Raw genomic sequence first — 20,584 nt, 5'->3', positions numbered from 1 at the left:
CTGTTTGGAAGACACCCCTCTGCTTGGTATTTAAATATCTGACGTGATTTCGGTACTGATCTTCAAGACCAGAACCTCGGACGTATTTCTAAAGATGAAGAAGAACTGGTTTCTATTTAAAGTTTGAACTTTAATGTCAATTACTGGATGTGAATTAAGAAGATCATTAGTTGGATTTAAGGCAAACTCGTCATCTTCCAAAATAAGACTTCCTCATCGTTTCCTTGTTCAGTGGCTGGGGCAACAGTTTCAAACGCATGAAGAGGTGGGCCAAACTCTTGAAACTCTTCAACGCTTGAGTGATAATATCTTCATTTCAAGTTCTGACCGGTTTACTTGAATGATATGTTCATACTGATCGTAATGTTGTTGATAGGAAGGTAGTACTAATAATTGTTGTTCATCAGTCCAAGGCAAGAAAGGAAGTAATTGTGAATAGAAATATTTTTCTGCTTCTTTCAGTTTGGAATGTCTATGATATTGAAGTACTGATTTTTTATGTTTTTGATCATTGCTCCAAAATCGTTTTTTAGCTCAATGAAAATGTTTGATTTTTCTGTGGTTTCATCATCTGAGTCTGTAGTAGTATGTGTTTTCTTTGGTGAATAGGTAACAGCAAAGTGAGCTAAGCACATGTCTCGCAGCTGCTAAGGCCTGGCTGCATATCTGTCAAAAATCGATGTCGCAAAAACGTTTTCATCTTCATCTTCCATAGACACTATAAATGACATTGGCTTAAGGAATGAAACTCTACTCTCAGGTAGAAAATTTGAAAATTTACATTTGAAAAGTGGGAGACTCAACAATCTGTACGCTGCTTCTTGTGCGCTTAGCTCAAGAGAATTGAAAAAAAACATTTGCACACGATTTGACTTGTTCTCTCCAGTCCTGATTGTGCAATTCTTTTGAAACATATTCTCTTGAAACATTCTTCAACACTGTTGACATTTCCTTTTCATCCTTTGTAATGTATGATACCATGTAAGCTATGCATGCATATGGATCAAGGCAGTATTGAACATCTAAATTTGCCTCCCAGGCTAGAAGCAGATTGCTATTGTAAGGGTTTATAAACATTTCATTTATTTCTCTTCGATGTACAACTTGTTTTCCTCTTTAAATATAGAAAGGGGATACTCATAATGTTTCAAAGTTATACGTGTCGTTTCAAGCAGCTCACACAATGAATCAATGCTGTTGTCTGTATATTTTACAACAGCTTCATAGACATCTGTGAGAATGATGGCAGCTGCCTCAACAGTAGCTGTCATTAGAGCAACATCGACTGATTCCAATGGAGAAGCTATCAATGTATGAAGAGATGGCAGCTTGGGAAAGTTAGATCGACAGATTGTATTCTTCTTTCTACATGTTGCTGTGTGATGATGTCTTTGGACAGTTGTTACAACTTAGTATAGTTCTGGTTCATCTTTCTCTGATGGTATGTTGCATGTAAAGTAGCGGTCGATAAAATCAGCGATATTTTGATATGAATCAGTGGCCTTTGGAGCGTTTTCAACCCAAAAAACACAGTGAGCATGGGGTGGTCCTCTTTGCTGGAATTCTATCCTATATGAGAAATGAGTTATTTGGAATACTGAGTAGTATCTTGTTGAAAAAACACTGTAACTTATGGTCAAAATGTCTAACAGTCGTTATTGGGTTTGATCGTAGCAATCCAGACTTTTCTTCCCATGATAAGTTTTCTATTTGTTCATCAGTTAGTGGTCTACCCTGTTGTCTTAAGATTGCAAGTAAAGTGTCTGGCCACTTAAGATCTGCTGAAGAGAGCGTTAGAAAGAATGTAAATATTCCAAGGCATCAATTTGAACATACATTTTTGACAGCAGGGTGGTGATCCACGGACAGTCTGCAAAAAAGCTAGGCTTTATATTTAAGAATCAAAGATTTCACTCTATCTGGATCTTTAATATCCATTACGTTGGGTGACTTATTTATCTCTGACATTTAACTTTTTTTATTTTGCCAAAAGTGTTGCAGATATTCCTCGGAGGATACAAATGTAGGTTTGCAAGTGTACGAATTTGTCAACATTTGAAAGTGATTTCAAAAGTGCATATTATGTAGAAACTTACCTTTCAGAGATTGCACCTGAAAGGTGGGTATGCATTCAACTGTATCGCACGCCTCCTCAAAAAAAGTAACCAGGATGTCCCACTCCTTTCACCCTTATGTCCGCTCTAGGTTTTGAGCTGGATGGTTCCAGTATTCCAACTTTAATACTGTATAATCACCCTAAGGATATGTTGCCTGTTTTTTAAATTAGTCTCTTGATGTCTTGTCTGTGATATGCAGGCTTCATAACCTCAGCTCCCCTTTCAAAATTCAATTTTATTTAGTTCCTCTTATTGTTTTCTCGTTTAGGGCACACTCATTCTTTTACTTTGAGACCATACGCCGCTTTTCATGGAATAGTACGAAAGTATCACATTGAAGGTTCCATGATAACCGCCGTATGAACACATCTGCGATGATTCTAAATTCAAAGTTTCCCCATTTTCCTGTTTAAATGTTGAATTCTGCTTAAGCCTGTGCTAGGGGGCGCGGACGATAAGTTGCACTTTCCAGAACCGTTCATGAACAGGCTTAATTAAACTTAGTTTAGTTTAATAATATTTTATTGCTAATATATACATGTAAATATACAGAGAAACAAACTGATTTCGAAATAACAAATAGCGAAAGGGTTGGGCCCAAGTTCTTACAATATTAGCGATCGGCCCTCCCCATAAATAAACGGAGCCTGCAACATTTTCAATTTCGCCATTTTGGAATTTCTTTGGGGATTCTTATTTTCTCTTTTTTATTGCTACGTCAGCGTTGTTTGTGCTGCGTTGAGGCTGTTAAAAGTCGCCCCATACATTTAATCAGAGATGTTATATTTTCGATCCTTAAAGATCATTCAACACGACATTATTGTTGTGTTTGTGGTATTTTTTAGTTTCAACTATTTGGCGTTTTTTTTCGGTTTGGGTGGTTCCAACATTCCTACTTGAATAATGTTGTATCACCCTTAGGATATGTTGCCTGCTTTGAAACTTTGTCTTTTGACGCTTTATCTGCTATATGCAGGCTTAATAACCTTTGATCCCCTTTAAAAATTAAATTACATTTTGTTTAGTTCGGCCCACTGTTTTCTTGTTTAGGGCACACGCTTTTATTATTTGAGGAACATACGCCGCTTTTTATGGAATGGCACGGAAGTGTCACATTGAAGGTTCCATGATAACCGCCGTATGAACACATTTGTGGATGTTTCTAAACTCAAAATTTTACCATTTCACGTTTAAATGTTGAATTTTGCTTAAGCCGGTGCTAAGGGGCGTTGACGGTAGTTTGCACTTGGCAGTACTGTCCATGAACAGGCTCAATCAAACCGAGCCTGCAACATTTTCAATTTTGCCGTTTTGGACTTTCTTTAGGAATTCTTATTTCTCTCTATTTTATCGCCACGTCAGCGTTGTTTGTGCCGCGTGAAGGCTGTAAAAATCGCACCGTACATTCAATCAGGTATATTATATTTCCGATCCTTAAATACCATCCAACACGACATTTTTGTTGTGTTTGTGGTATTGTTTAGTTTCATCTATTTGGCTTTTTTCGGTTTGGGTGGTTCCAATATTCCTACTTGAATAATGTTGAATCACCCTTAGGACAAATTAAGAGCAACTAAGTTTAAACTTTGCATCTGAGTTATTTGAATTCGTTTTTAAAGAAACTTGAATGACTATATTGATCTATCGATTTATAGAGTACTATATTGTATGTGACTATGAGCTAAAACGGCTTTGTTAATTGTGTATTGTGATGTTTATGAAAGAATAAAGCTTCTTCGTCTTCTTTGGACTGTTAAATTTTGATAAGCTTCGTGATTTACTTAAGGATTGCAGTAACAAAAAGAAAAAACAGATTGAGAATACACTGTTGTTTAATTGACTTTTTTACACAATAAAATGTCATAATAGAACACACACTGTAAGTGTATTTAACAAATTCTCTAACTTGTATATCACTGAACAAAATGTTTTTTTTCTCTAAGCAAACAGTTACACACAAAAAGAAACTAGTCCGATATATTTTTGCATTATTTCAACATTCATTATGATATATTGACTTCAAAGCAATACAAAGAGAAACATTATTATGCGTCGAATGTCAATGACATGGTTACCTAAACATTATGGAAGCTGAATCTATTCAATAATTATTTGCATTTTAGAGCTTTGATAAAAAGGTTGATGATGTAAGCTCTTGTATAAATAGTCTGTTGATCTCTATTGCAATCGGCACTAATTTGTCCAAACTGTTGGATAAAAAGTCAACAGTTCTCATGTAAGATGTTCCCGCAGCTGTTAAACCGCCAAATATAGAGAATGCAACTGAAGCAAAAAAGGAAGCACCTTTGCGTGTAAAATGCTCTTTCATAATTTGTACAAGGATCTTTGCAGGATCTTTAAGTAAACCTTTCTCAACGTTTATGCTTGCTGTTAGCTCATCAGTTGTTTTATTCATTGACCGAGCAATTTCTTGCAACGAGGCATCATCAAGGCGAAGTTGTTTCTTATAGAAATTGATTTCATTTTGTATCAGTACTGCATCAACAACTATATTCATGCCCGGCAAAGGTAATATCCCCTCAACTGCCGAGCATATTGCTACTTTGTACATTCGTTCACGCATTAGATCTTCCTTCTTCTTGATAACTTTTTCGGTTAAGTGTGTCACTGTCAATGTTATTGCCTCATGTTTTATTTGAGGTACTGCATCAATCATTTTATCAAGAAAGTCTGGATAGTCATAATCACACGGACAGTGGTTGTCAATCAGGAACACTTTGACATTCGTAAGTTCCTCCTTTTCAATATAATTTTCCATCGCTTCTCTTACTCTACTGACTGTGTCATCTTTACTGTTCTTAGGATTATCATATAGATCATTCTGTACATCAATGCTCATTTTTGAACGGATAAAAAAGAACTTCTTCCCTCGCTTTTCAACTTCCTTTGCTAACCACAAATCATTTTCTGTGAATCTAGTTGCTGTAATAATAAGGAAGAAATCATACTTGTCAAACTTTACGTCTTGCAAATATGTTCTTTTAGGGAAGTTCTGTGTACCTAACCCTGGAAGGTCCCAAAGTGCTAGGTTATCATTAACTGGATGCACATATTTCGTTGGTAATATAGTCGTCTCTTCTACACCCACCTTGGCTGCTCCTTCACAATTTGCTTTGAGACCTCTAAAACTATTTATGAATGAGGATTTGCCAGCCCCAGAATTTCCCGTGATAGCAATGTTGACTGGCACATTTCGCCACTTGGTGATGTCTTCTTCAACATGCCTCTTCAACTTTAATATATCGCCTTTTTCATATGCTTTTTTATAGCTTTCGATCTCCATTTGAGCAATAACGCCATTTCGATCATTTGAAACTTGTGGTAAGTGCTAACCTTTAGACGAATCCATTCCGCACTTTAATTGTTGAAGTACAATCTGAAATAACGGTAAAGAAAGTGTCGCTAAAGTTAGGGCATTCGTTGCACAATCTGTCACATGGTTGTTGATGTCGATCGATTTTAATTGAAAGTAAATGTAAAGAAAGCGGACAATTTAAAATACAAGAGCCATGTAAACATGGCCATCCCCCGCCGAATTTGTTTGCTCATTGGAAGAATGTATATGAAGCAAAGCAGAGGAATTCAATTTTAATTAGGTATTTTTGTAATGAAAACTGATGGCTGAAGTGATTACAGATTTGAAACCTATGTGAATACTGATGGCTGAAAATAACAAAGGGCAATAACGTTATGCAAGGTAGGTTATCATTCTTTTGTGCTGCACTCCTCCTCTATGAGATCTATCCACCTATTTTTCAATTTGGTACCTCTAACACTTTAGGAGATAAGCTCCGGACAAAAAGTATGAAAAATTACAAATGGCAAAAATTATAAAGGGTAGAGTTATCATTCATGCGCAAAGCATTTCTCCTCAATAAGATAAATCCACCTATGAAGTTTCATGTTGACATCTCAAAGACTTTTTGAGTTTTGCTCCACTCAGGTGAAAAAATAAGTATGAAAAATAACAAAGGACAATTAATAAAAAAAATATGACTGTGCACTGCACACTTCCTGAGTGAGATATATCCACCTTTGAAGTTTTATGTTGATATCTCAAAGGCTTTTTGAGTTATGCTCTGGACATAAATTAAGTTTGAAAAATAACAAAGGGCCATTACTGAAACATAATGCAGGATAGTTATCATTTTTATGCACTGCACTACTCCCCAATATGATCTATCCACTTATGAAGTTTCAAGTTGATATCTCAAACACTTTTTGAAATATGCTCCGGACAAAAAGTATGAAAAATAACAAAGGGCAATAACTCAAAAATTATAAAGGGTAGGGTTATCATTCTTGCACACACCATTCCTCCTCAATATATCTACGCACCTATGAAGTTTTATGTTGACATCTCAAAGACTTTTTGAGTTATGGTCCACTCAGGTGAAAAATTGAGTATGAACAAGAGCCCGGTTTGACCCGGGTGATGCTCCCCGAATAGGTTTTGGACACAGGAAAGAACACCTCTTGTAGTTTCAGAGTTATGTCCCTGGAAAAAGTACAAAGTGCAATAATTCCAAAATTAGGCAAGACAGATTTACTGTTCTTTGCACTGCACTTGTAATCAATGTGATCTATCAACCTACAAAGTTTCTTAATGATATCTCTTATGATTTCCAAGTTATGTCCTGGACAACTTCAAAAAGTAAAAATAAACAAAGGGCAATAACTCCAGAATTAGGCATGGCAGAGTTATGATTCTTATGCACTGCACATCTACCCATTGAGATATATCTACCTACAAAGTTTCATGTTGATATCTCTTTTAGTTTTACAGCTATGTCCTGGACAAGATTTTTCTAAAAGGGGAGATAATTTAAAAATGAGGCTTAACAGAGTTATGGTTCTTTTGCACTGCACCTCTACTCAATGAGATCTATCTACCTACAAGGTTTCATTTTGATATCTCTTATAGTTTTAGAGTTATGTTCCGGACAAAGATCAAAGTGTTAAAATTAACAAAGGGCAATAACTCCAAAATTAGGACAAAAAGAGTAATTGTTCTTATGCACTGCACATCTACCCATTGAGATCTATTCACCTACAAAGTTTCATGTTGATATCTCTTATAGTTTTAGAGTTATGCCCCGGACAAGATTTTTCTATAAGGGGAGATAATTCAAAAACCGGGCAAAATAGAGTTATGGTTCTTTGACACTGCTCTCCCCCTCAATGCCCTCTATTACTGTATGAAGTTTCATCAAATTATCTCCAAGGGTTTTCAAGTTATGCTCCGGACAAGACAACGGATGGACAGACGGACGGACGGACAGACGGACAAGGCGCCGACTATATGCTCCCCCGAAATTTTTCGGGGAGCATAAAAATAACAAAGGGCAATAGCCAAAAAATTATGAAGGATAGAGTTATCATTCTTGTGTACTGCACACCTCCTTGGTGAGATCTATCCAACTATGAAGTTTCATGTTGATATCTCAAAGGCTTTTTGAGTCATGCTCTGGGCAAAACTGAAGTCTGAAAAATAACACAATGGTAATAACTGAAAAATAATGCAGGGTAAAGTTATCAGTCTTGTGCACTGCACTTCTCCTCAATATGATCTATCCAACTATGAAGTTTCAAGTTGATACCTCAAATACTTTTTGATATATGCTCCGGACAAAAATGTGGGACGGAAGGACGGACGGACGGAAGGGCAGACGGACGGACGGAAGGACGGACAAAGACTATTTCTATATCCCCCGCCGCCTTTCGGCGGGGGATAAAAAGCGTATTGCATTAAAAAATGTTAATGTGAACAAGTGATAAAGCATAAAGCAGAATAAAGGCGATAACATCATAATAGATCTAGAAATATTTATATTAACAAAATTGACGTTTAAACCTCATTTTTTATTCATCTACACATTATCATCAATACAAGGTAGTAGAAATACCAGATTTTAAAGGACAATGAACTTATTTCTGAAAACATTAACTTAGTCTTATACTAACTTCGAATACCGAATATAGATATTACAAAATACTCCAAATTAAAGGAAAATTAGATTTAAATTTCGTACTTTTCTATTTATTTATGGTTAATTAGTATATAGAAGTATATATACTCAATAAGTAATATTTCTAAAGGTCTGCCCTTTTTAATAAATTATCTTCATCAAATGGATCTATTGTGGATTAACATGCATAAACATACTTTTTTATTTTCTTTTGGAAAGTGCAGCACAATTTATTTTCGTAATTGTGAAAAGAATAATGGTGAAAACGTGGATTAACATGCATAAACATACTTTTTTATTATTTTTTGGAAAGTGCAGCACAATTTATTTCGTAATTGTCAAAAGAATAATGGTGAAAACGTTAAGTATGCATAAACATACTTTTTTATTTTCTTTTGGAAAGTGCAGCACAATTTATTTTCGTAATTGTCAAAAGAATAATGGTTAAAACGTTAAGTTGTACAAATAAATGCTAATTCAACTAACTTAAGAGTTATTTTTAAGTAACTGCTTAAAAATATAATAATTCATCGTAATAAAAATTGTACCTTTTAAGAGTCCCAGTACTTGTCCCGTCGAAACCAAGGCGCAACTAATATCTATGTTAACTTATTTATTAAACCCGCTTAAAGTTTGTAAAACACGAAACATGATGGATCACGAACATTATCTAAATATTTGATCGCTCAAATACTTCATAAGCAAACTGCCTCATTGATAACGATTATACCAATTTGAATGACAAATTACATTGTCAAGTTACCAATTAAGTTAAAACTTGATCATGCTTTTTAAGATTTAAAGATTAAAACATAATGCCACTAATCTTGGCTTTAACTATAGTTTCTCATTCTATTACAGCCGTTCTCTAACCAATCATACCTTTGATTGTTACAACCACTATAAGATACATTTCGCTATTATTCCATGAGATATTTAGTACCATAAGATTGTTATATGTTTACGCATTCATAAGACTTAATTTCTTTGTAGGTGGGCACTTTTTTCATATTTAATAACCTTTGAAACACCGATATATCATAAATTTCTTCCGTAGTTGTGCTAACCAATTGCAAACAGCACGCAAACGCGGTTTTTTCCTATTCGTCTGATAATTGTCACATTTTAACGCAGAAATTCACATATAGATACGCACAAACACGCATAGACACGTGTGTAATTAATCTTGGATTGTGTTAATTTCAACCATATTCTTAAAAAATCCCTAACATGATACAGAGTTACTGAAATGATTGAAAAAAAAACTTAAATCAGTTAAAATCACTGTTTGCTTTATATATATTTTATTTTTACGCACTTGAACTTGAACTAAAATCCGTATTAAAGCTGCTCGCCTCTAAATGAGCAAAACTTGAGAAATATGTACTAATTTTAGGAAAAGTATTAAGATTCAAAATTCTAGTAATAATTTACATGTTATGTCCGATATTAATGACCGACTTTTTAGTATTAATAACTATATTTGTACTGCGTTACTAACGCAGTAAGAGCTATTTTGACATATTTTGACCTCTTTATGGTAATTTACATGGGTTGTAAGTGCCATTAATAATGTGTAAATTGCATTCTTTTGGTAACTTTACAATATTATTCTGATAAATACATTTTCAAATTTTCAGGAAAATTAGCATGGATCTGGAGGCGTGCTTTTTTAAATAGACTGTTTTTTTTTAAACAAAGTGAATTATTTCTGGTAGGGATGGCAACGAGAAATCGGTTAACGGAATACCCGATCGAACCTCCGATTATCGAAAACTGATATTCGATTACTCGGAAACAATATATAATTTCTACATTTTCTTCTTTTTTTTGCGATATTGCATGATTGGTGTATCAAGTTAGTTCAGAAATTCAGAGATGCCGAGCATGTATAAATGCATAAATGTATAAATACGATCAATAGTTTGACACACGCATGGGATTGAACACAGCCCTGTGTCGCTTACGTCATCCGGCCTCTAACCATCTTTAATTGCATTAAAGTTTGCATTAATTAAAACTTTGTAAGACAATGTCGTTGATTTAGTTTTTATTAATTTGCTTATTGGTTTATTCTAAGTTACCTCCCTTGCTGTTTATTTAGTCATGAATTCTATGAACGAAAGTAGCATGTAGACCGTGTTGATATTGTGTGATAAAATTTGAAGATCATTGGAAATCATCCGAGTACCGAGTACTCGATAGGAAAAATGACCGAATACTTGAGTATTAGTTTGGTATTCGTTGCCATCCCAATTTTCTAGTCATAAATCTAATTTTTCATGGCATTTTTTTTAATGTCGGCCAAATTGACCCATGCCGAATAAACTTGTGCGAAGTTGATATAGGGCTGAGTTGAGTTGACTTTTTCCAGGGAACTCGGTAATAAAAGGTTAGTAATCCAATAAACATATTCTCGAACCCCATGATACCGGTGGCTCCACGGTACCGTTGTATTCACATATCTCGCGGTATTATTGTCAACGCCACTTACCGACTGTTTATATTGGCATGCTTTAGTAATATTTGCTATTTCAAAGTTTTTAAACATTTTGATGAGTTTCTGAAGAAAATATTTCACATATCCTACGATATTTTTCATTTACTATTATTTTCCACCATTGTCCTACAAAACATTTTTTTTTCAAAAAATAAAAATAACAGGTTCTGACGTTATTCATACCTCCATTATATTGTCAAATGACACTTTGACATCATTTTTGGCGGGAAAAAAATAATCTATGGAAAGCCATAAGTACATATAAAATAGTTTGCGAAAATTGAAAAGTCAGTTTCATTCAGTCTCTTAAAGGAGTCTGTGTAAAGTGCCATATTGATATTTAATCTCCATCATATAGAAAAAATATATAAATTCAATGATATTAAAGGACAGCACTTAAATTAATAAGTTTTTTTTTCAGATATGAAAACAAGAATGCTATTTTTGTTATTAAAACTGCAATGGCTTTCCATATAAATAACATTTTTACCAGTGCACCGGTAGCATGAATTCTGTTTAACTACATCATACAAAATGGTCGACCATTGTTTTCAATTGTCTGATCATGAATTTATGTGACTATCAACTGTTTAATTATTGTTTTTCAAGCATTTTCATGTATCAGTTGCCTATTCCATATTGCTCCTATCACAGAAACTTTATAATCATTCCTGTAGACCAAATAATTTTCATTTGATTCGAATTTGCATAACATACCGATCCTTATTCTGTATTGTTTTACATTTTAGCCGTTAAAATTTAAACACTCCTCAAGCAACTTGCAATAGAAATGTTTGTTGAAATAGACAGTCTAAGATATATTATTCGGTAGTGCTTGTAAAAATAGATTAGTTAATTAGATATGAAAAATGAAATTTGTGTAGGTGGATCTTGACTGTCCATTTTTAGAATACGTTTGTATACCTATCCTTATTCTAGTGTCATAGGCAATTAGAATTGTTGACCAAGGACTTTGTAATGGTCTTTTAAACGTGGTATGTACCTTAAGAACTCTACTGAGGTCAAAAGACTAAAAACATAAAATTTAATTTCTTGGATATATCAACTTGGGCACTTAAAACAGACAGATATACAACTATACAAAAGGTTATCATGATATATGTGTATACTCTGAAATAAATTGAAAATCGTAGTTTTGTGCTACGCTTAGCCATATATGAGTGAAAATTGTTGCAATGCTTTTCAATTTTGGATCATTTTTTAGAAATAGAATAATTGTTCTTTGAATCGGAGTGAGCTGAAAGTTTGCATACAAGTTATTGGTCTAGGCTTACATCAAATTGAACATAAATCTCGAAAACTTATTTCAAGTCCCGTGATGTCAAAAGTTCTCAGTTGATTTAAAATGTAAGTGTTAAAGTGTTAATTTTCATTTACTGTATATAAGCAGACTCCTAGGCGCCCATATCCGTTGTTTCGAAAAAGTGTCGAATCCCACACACAAATACGAGTATATTCAACCTTGATAGATTAATTAAATGTCTATGTCAGACTGTGTGCTATTAGTAATAATTATATGTCCATTTGTTTTACATACACAAAATTGACTATGTTTTACACATTTTTATTTGGTTATAACAGAAGTTAAATAAGAGGGACATTGGGCCCTGGGTCGCTCACCTGAGGCATAGGTTTATGTCCGTATTTAGAGTTTTTGAAGACAAACGCTCTTTGTTTCAATTGAACTGGGTAAAAGGTGATCTCAGTTTTATAAAAGGTTTCCCCTAGATCTGGTCGGGTATCTTAGTTTCTGAACCTATATGACTTAGTTTCAAATCACAAATGTACAAATATCTTTTGGAATCTGATTAAAAGCCTCAAAAACATCGCAAAAATGTGTGCGACAATATTTTGTGGCCAATGTGCAAAATTGTAAGAGAATAACAAAGACTACAAGTAAATGAACAATTTGTTTATTTATACGAATACTTGAAATTACACTGTTTAGTTGAATACAGTCTGAATGACAAAGATATCTGAAAGATAAATCTGTTAAATTTTAAAGAAAAGAACATCGAGCTATAATGGCAACGCCACGAAAGCAGGTTTTCAATTATCACTATTGTTTGCATGTCATTTGAAACTAAATACAAGCAACTTACAATATAACTTTATGCATTGAAATAATAAAACAGACGAAACAGACGACGGACGACAGACAACACGATGTCACAAAAGTTCACATTGTCACTCTTTGGCAGGTGAGCTAAAAATTGATAAGCACCTCGGCGGGGTCTCTTTTCATCCTAGGGGCATTATTTGAACAATGTTTGTAGAGGTCCACTAGATAATTTTACCTACCAAATATTAAGACTCTTGGCCAGATTTTGACATGAAATTTTTTTTTAAAGATTTCCATATACAACTTTATATAAAACTGATGAGCCCCCCCCCGGCGAGCCCCTTTGACCCTAGGGGTATTATTTGAACAATCTTTGTAGAAGACCACTACATGATGTTATATGCCTAATATCAAAGCTGTAGGCCTTGTGATTTTTGACAAGAAGATAAATAAAGACTTTTAAAAAAAAACAACCGAGTAACCCCCATTGCGGGTCCCTTTTTGACCCTAGGAGCATAATTTGAACAGTCTTTGTAGAAGACCACTATAACATGTTACCTACAAAATATCAAGGCTCTACGCTTTGTAGATTTTGATAAGAAGATTTTTTACGATTTCCCTATGTAACTTTATATAAAACTGACGCTAAGGTTATAATTTGCTCAATCTTTGAAGAGGACCCCTAAATTATGTTACAAATTGCTCCTTTTATGATTTGTCATTATATATATTTTTTATCTTACTTTAAAATATGTACATTGTATATAAAAGAATAACAAGATAAATATCTTTACTGGAATGTAGATTTTAAGATAAATGTTTTATCAACACTCAGACTGTGGTCTCCTGCACATATCAAACATTGTTATTAAGTTTTCAAATAGTGAAATTATTTTATAGTTAATATAGTCTTAGATAAATGTAATTTGACAGTGAAAACAGTTTTTGAAAAGTTTATTTGACAGGATATGGTTTTATAAATGTCATTTATTGACTTACAAAAATGATCTACATTCCAAGGTTAAATGATATATAATAGTCAATTTTTCTTTTACCATTTGCATTTAAACATTTTAGTATTGTTTTATTCATTGTGTCCCATTTTATATCTCAATGTAAACTTCTGTAAGAAAAACATGCAATAGTATGAATATATTGATCTTATGTCTTTAAAATGTAACATAACCTTTTAGTGAATGATAATGATCATATTAAATTTGTGTAGCTAGTGGGGGACAATTCCTGGGTGCATAAAACTGTAAACTGCTGTGATATGGTCTGTGGAGTTGTCTCACTCCAAGGCAAAAGAAAATAATATCTTGTAATTCTGTTTAGAATGGCTTCTCATGTATCTTATGTTTGTGTTTTATGTTTTATATATATCTTATGTAAAGATGAGACTGAAATAAATAAATTAATTAATTAAATTAAATTACATACCAAATATCAAGGCTCTACGCCTTCTGTTTTTTAAAAGAAGATTTTATAAGATTTTGTTAAAGAAAACCACTCTTGGTTGCTATGGCAACCAGAGTTCTTCAAGGAATTTAATTCTTTTGACAACTTTGGTAGAGCTTCGTGCAAGGAACATGCCTTCCAAGTTTTATTAAATCGGTTTATCGGTATTGGAGAAGAAGTCAATCGAATGAAAAAGTTAACGGACGGACGACAGACAACACATTGTCACAAAAGCTCACCTTGTCACATTGTGACAGATGAGCTAAAAACCCATTTCAACAGACAGCGTTTAAGACCCTGTACAATGTACCAAAAGAAAACCATCTTTTTTTCATCTATTATAAATAAAACTTTTTTTTTTCGAATTGACATTGATTTGATTAGAAACTTTATTCTGTACTGTAGTTATGAAAATTTTAGAATAAAATAAAATGAAATAAAATTGAAAAAAATCAGCTTTTTACAGTTATTCAAGAACAACCTTTTTGCCTGTCAGACATTTAGTACAACATACTTAAATGTACAAAAAGGCATCACGACATCAATATTGTTATTTTATAATGAAAACGTCCGGAATTTATAAAGCTTGTCTAGTTCTGTTTGCCAAAAGCATCACAAGTTTGATAAATGAAATCTCGACGTTTTAGGGAATACAAGACACTTATGATGTGCTGGCAAAAGGCTACAGTACTTGTACTTTATACATCTATACTATGTCTGTATTCAGCAATAAAAAGGCCACATTATAAGGTTTATCTTTTATATTGAGCTTATGTCGTATTGTATATTTATTTTTGATGTATTCCGTCGTTTTATAATTATGTAATCATTGTCCGACGAGTGTTCTGTATTTATCGATATTTTCAATGACAATTTTTAAGACGCTTAATTTGGACGCCAGCACATATTTACGAACATAAATTATCTATCACAAGGGTGTTATACCATGCGCGCGCAACCTCAAAATTCTGATACGCGAACACTTTTTCAACCGGTATTTTGAATTAACTCATTTATGTAGCACTCTAAACGGATAATTTTTTTCGTACACTGCATTTTAAAATAACTTTTTATAGTCAAATTTATAGCTCATTTAAAGAGATAAATAAATGTATGCCGATTTTGTCGCGAATTCTTCTTCAGACAAAATTAAGGACATCGACAACGTTCCTTACAAATGTGACATTTGAACAGGCATGTTTTTTTTCTTTTCTGAGTATTAATACTTGACATATACGAAACGTCATACCCTCTAAAAAGCAAGTTTGAATGTCATTGTGAAAAAGAAATATTGCCCATAAATTTCACATTCACGATCTCTTAATTAGGAGTTCAGTGCTTTATATTAAATAACCTAGCAAACCGTCGTGCACCTATTATTTATCAAAATAAACTATCTTAACTAATGGTTAATCTTACACATAAAATCAAGTTGTTTATGAAGTTGTTGAATACCGATATTATATATTCTCTCTTTATAACTTTTGTCCTTCGCAGAATGCGCACGCACGAAATGCAACATCCGTTTCTATGGACAATTTGTATCGTAAAACGGCCTAAATACCTATAGATGTTAAAACTCGTGCACACTTTCCTTCGTAACCATAAGCACAACCTCTGAAAACTGGGTCAGAGAACTATTTTTTTTGCTTAGTGGTCTAGATGTTACTTTCGTTGCAAGGTTGCAAGGAGGAATCCAAGCTACAGAAGGATCTTTTCTGATGCATTTGCTGTTTTTGGTAACCCGTTATAGCAAAAGGTGTTCGTTGAGCTTGTGAATACAGTTATCGTGAACAGTGAAGAAACAATGTTACCGTTATAAAAACATGCATGTTGACTATGCAAAGTGTCAAAATATAAGTGGTTGCGTAAGATTTAGCCCTTAGTGCCATATAATTAATAAAAAATCTCAGAAATAGTTTTTCCCTGATCCAGTTGATTCTACGAAATATTAAATGAAAGTGAATTCGAATAAGATACCTTAAAGGAGATGCAACACAAAGGTATTATTGTGTACCATGCACTGTTTTATATAATTGTTCATGACGAACTCTGTCAAATCTAAGATTGTGTCGTTTTACGTTAAGAGTATCTCTTTTACGTACGTCTCTACTTTTAACCTTTATTTTTAGCCTTGTAACCTGAGTTACATAGTGATTTTATTGTGCTCTACAGCGATGTTTATATATTATCCGTGCACAACTGTATATTTTTTCTAATCTCGCCATGATATAAATAATATATTTGTTTATACGCACCAGTAGTTGTAAAGATTTATATAACAATACATTGAAATGTGTGTATGTGTATGTGTGTGTGTGGGGGGGGGGAGGGTGAGTAGGGCTTGCATTTCATATGGACATTTCAAACACTTTTATCTCAATGTTCAGGTTAACACACTGAGCAATTAAATTTCAGATATTCTTGACATTTGCCTTAAATGAAAAAATACGCCCTAAATTTTGACCGTTCAAGCATTAGTGAGTTAACCGCATTATAGTATCACAAAAGTAACACAAATTCAGTGTAACATTTCAAGATTTCAATATTATACAATTATGCAAAACAGTAATTACTACGTTAAATATGTCTGGCAGCTTATCAATAATTTGTCTTTCAAATGTCTCTTACATTTCAATTACTATAGCTATAAAACATTGCCACATAGACATATTAGCATTTGATTCTAATTTAAGTAACTTTATACAGATTCTTTTCGTGTGAGATGTTTACATTAAAAGTGATAAGATTAATCACGAAATGTACACCGTGCTGTAGGAGTAGTCGTCGGTGAATTTCATAAAACTCCTTGAGTTAGAGAGAAAAAACAAAAACCACACAAGCATACTATTCTTGTAAGATGGTAAGACAATTTCAAAGAGTTACCTTAAAATCGTTGTCGTGTGAGAAATTGTCTGGCGAGTTAATTTCAAAATGCTATAGAATTGTAGGTTATTCTTAAAACCTTGGAGTGCTTTGGAGGACTACTTATTTAAGGGTTTAGTTATAATTAACGATGTGTCGTATTGATATAAAAAAATTAAAATGGATTTGATTATTTCTATCAGCGCACTGTCTTAATAGTTTTTTTTTTCAACTTTTGTATTACATACATGGAACAAATTATTGAGCACTATGTCAGTGATTGAATGTTAGTCTAATAAAGAAAGTCAAAATAGTAAATGAAATGTTCGCCGGTAATAGTGCTGGCTCAACTTAATTTAGTGTACAATTGAATAGCAGTGATACATGCCGGCATATACCTCATAGAAAATATCAGATCAAGAAATCAATAACTTTATAAAATGTTAGTCATATTCGGTATCTTCAGTCCACTATGGATATGACTTTTATAGAATGTGCAAGGAATATAACTTATAACTTCTTTTATTTATGTGCCAAATTTAACTAACTTTGCATGTTATATCATTTTATTATATACAATATCGTATTTAGAAAAACTTCAAAAAACAATAAGTTTGTAAACTATCAGTCATATCCAGTATTTAAAGTCATATCCGCGGATATGAGTCATATCCGATATTAATTCATACCCGATACATGCAATTTAACATTATTGTGCGTCTATGATTGGGATCTTCAATTCCAGAATATCTATGCCAAGCAATGCTTGTTGTAAAACGTTAGTCCGTACTTCATCTCCATGTTCTCATATTGTACCTTCATCGGGCTGGTCGATTTAAGTACTTTTAGTGCTGAAATGAAAAACAAGGTCGATGCCCATAACACCAAGGAGTGTACATTTACAATATATTGCAAACGTTATGACTTTCTGAAATATGATTTATTTCTGAAAAGTTCCTGTTTTCATAGATGAACATATTTATAAATATAATGTATATTTCATGCTAAAAATCGTTTTCTACTTTTATGATCTAAAAAAGTATAATGTAAAGTTAACAACCTGTTTAGTTTTACTTATAATTATTTATGTGCAAATGTTTATTTTCTGTTGTACCCATTGTTTAGTCTGGCAATAATGATAATCTAAGATATGTTTGTACATGTAAGTTTGAAAAATATCACAAACAGGATACTGGAAAATAACAAAATGCGAATATAGTATAATATAAAGCCTAATATGATAAACACCACTGCCGTGTATGACTACATTGTATCTGATAATATGTGTACTTATATAAAAGTAGTAACAAAGCTGTGGCATTAAATCATATTGAAAATGTTAGTGAAAACAAAGCAGTGCCAGTGAATGTTTAAATAAATGGACTCCACTGAGATTTATTTTTACAGGACTGTACTGGAATGCAAAGCTATGCTTTTCCCTCGAATTGGACTACAAATAACACAAACAATCGACTTTTAATTTATTTCTGAGTATATTTTTTAACCTGAAAGTTATAAGTGCCCTCACCGATTTGTGTAAAGAAATATCAAATTGTTTGATTTTTTTCAGACTTTTAGAATTCAGCAGAGTTACTATGCACTGGTCGGCGTTTAGGTTTATGCTGGTGTAACTTCTTTTTTGCCAAATAAAACATCTACATGGCTTAAGAAAGTTATTGAATATTCAGTCTGTTTTCCTGGACGTGATACAATATGCTATTTCTTTGGATATAAGAATTTGCTAAATACTTGATTTTTTCATGGGAAATAACAAAAATTTGTTTGGGTTTTTTTTGGGTTTTTTGGATGGACAATAAATTTTTTCGAGAGAATGCTCGCAGTTTCACCCGTTCGGAATGTTTGTACGCATAATATGTCCTGCATCACGTAAAGGCTGCTCCTTTAAAATGCTTTTAAATTGCAAAGTCTATTTTTTATATAATACAAGTAAACGTTGCATAATTTTGCCATGCTGTGCAAAAGTAGTGCATGTCCAAATTATTATAAACATGGAAATATGTATCACCGTATGAATATATAAATAGAAGAATGCACATTCTTTAAAAAAAGCAAAACGTTTATTAACATTGAGATATGTAAGGATATCAAAATTAATTTTGTTATTTGTTTCCTTCTGCCATAAAAACTACGATAAAGTGTCGATATTTATTGATACTAAGTATTGCTTAATTGTATAAAGAAATTCTAAATAATTTATATTCTAAAAATTAGTTCCGATATTGCATTAGCTGCAGAACAGTTGAACTACCATGACTGTTTTTCGTCCTTACATTTTTATTCTTTAAGGGTACAAATAACAGCATAAGTCCTAATTCACCTGGTTAAAATTATCTGATTATAGCCTATGACAGATAACACACACTTATAGAGAGTTATAACTTTCTTTATTAGTATCTTGGTCATTTGACAAAACAAATCTAATGTCAGTTTGTGAAAACGCCATTGGTTATTTCAGCTTAAACCTTTTGATTTATATAATAGTAATACAATTCATTACAGCCACAATTAAGGGATTCCCATGATAAAATAGAGGACCACACACATTTCTACAGCTTACTCTCATCTTACATATTTACAGAATCAAATCATAGAACAATCTAATTGGGTTTTTCTTCTGTCAAACTTGTCTGTTATTAAACTGAATAAAACGGAAAACAAGTGTTCTCTAATTCGCCGTCTGAGTCTGACAGTATCGTTCACTCTACGATAGCTTACTTTTGATATTATTTGGATCATAGTACAGCCTGTTAGCCAGAAGATATTGAGAAACTGAATGACGTGTCTGAGATAAGTGTTGACAGTTCCAGTAATCTAGTCGTTTTAAAATGACATGATATGTCAAAACTTTTCTATTTCAAGTTACAAACAAATATCAGCACTCGTAGGTAAAATCATATGATTTCCTGTCAGTAATCTAACTTTTTCATGCGCCGATAAATGAGTAAAGAATAATTATATTCTATAAAATTATTGATATAATTACACAAAGCATCTTTAGACATGACACAAATTATCTACAAAGTGTTTACTCAAAACTTAAGTATGTACATATATATACACAATGATTATCAGCTTTTCCTGTTTTTGTTAACAGTTAATTTAAAGTATTCTATGGCGACAAAGGCGTCTACTACAGAGCTTTCATGGCGTTCTACCGCGTTTGTAGAGAGTTTTATCTAAAACAACAAATAAATCGAAAAACGGCGTGTTTTTCACTATTACATAAACGGGATAAAAAACCCCAGAAGAAAAGGGGGGCAAAAGCGATCTCAGAGAACGCCCTATAAATCCCCCCAAATAAAACTCAGAAAACCCCAATTTTTAAAACCCCCTTTTGCCCCATTTTACAAAAAGTCCTGTAAAAGTTGGGAAGATGTCTTTCCACAAAAAAACGGGGAAAAAGCCTTCATTTTTTTGGAAACCTTTTTGGGTTCCTATTTAGAATGCCCAGTTTTAATTTTATGTTGGTGTTTTCAGCAAAGCTTTAAATGCCTTTCTGTCGGTCGGCGTTTTTTAACAAAAGCATTCCAAAGGTTTGGTTTTCTTGCCC

The 20,584-nt window shown here is 33.1% G+C and overlaps 1 protein-coding gene across 1 annotated transcript; it reads right to left on the bottom strand.

Moving 5' to 3' along the window:
• Nucleotides 1–3,937: 3,937 nt before the first annotated feature.
• LOC132735742 (T-cell-specific guanine nucleotide triphosphate-binding protein 2-like) lies at nucleotides 3,938–8,742 on the bottom strand. The gene is made up of 2 exons (XM_060722734.1): nucleotides 8,656–8,742; nucleotides 3,938–5,514 (listed from the first exon to the last, which is right to left on the bottom strand). The coding sequence occupies exon 2, from the start codon at nucleotides 5,419–5,421 to the stop codon at nucleotides 4,237–4,239; it is 1,185 nt and encodes a 394-aa protein (XP_060578717.1). The 5' UTR covers nucleotides 5,422–5,514; nucleotides 8,656–8,742; the 3' UTR covers nucleotides 3,938–4,236.
• Nucleotides 8,743–20,584: the final 11,842 nt, after the last annotated feature.

The sequence above is a fragment of the Ruditapes philippinarum genome, unplaced genomic scaffold, assembly GCF_026571515.1.
Source record: "Ruditapes philippinarum isolate M1 unplaced genomic scaffold, ASM2657151v2 ctg2090_1_1_1_1, whole genome shotgun sequence".
Taxonomy (NCBI): Eukaryota; Metazoa; Mollusca; class Bivalvia; order Venerida; family Veneridae; genus Ruditapes; species Ruditapes philippinarum.
This window is presented reverse-complemented; position numbering and strand designations above follow the sequence as displayed.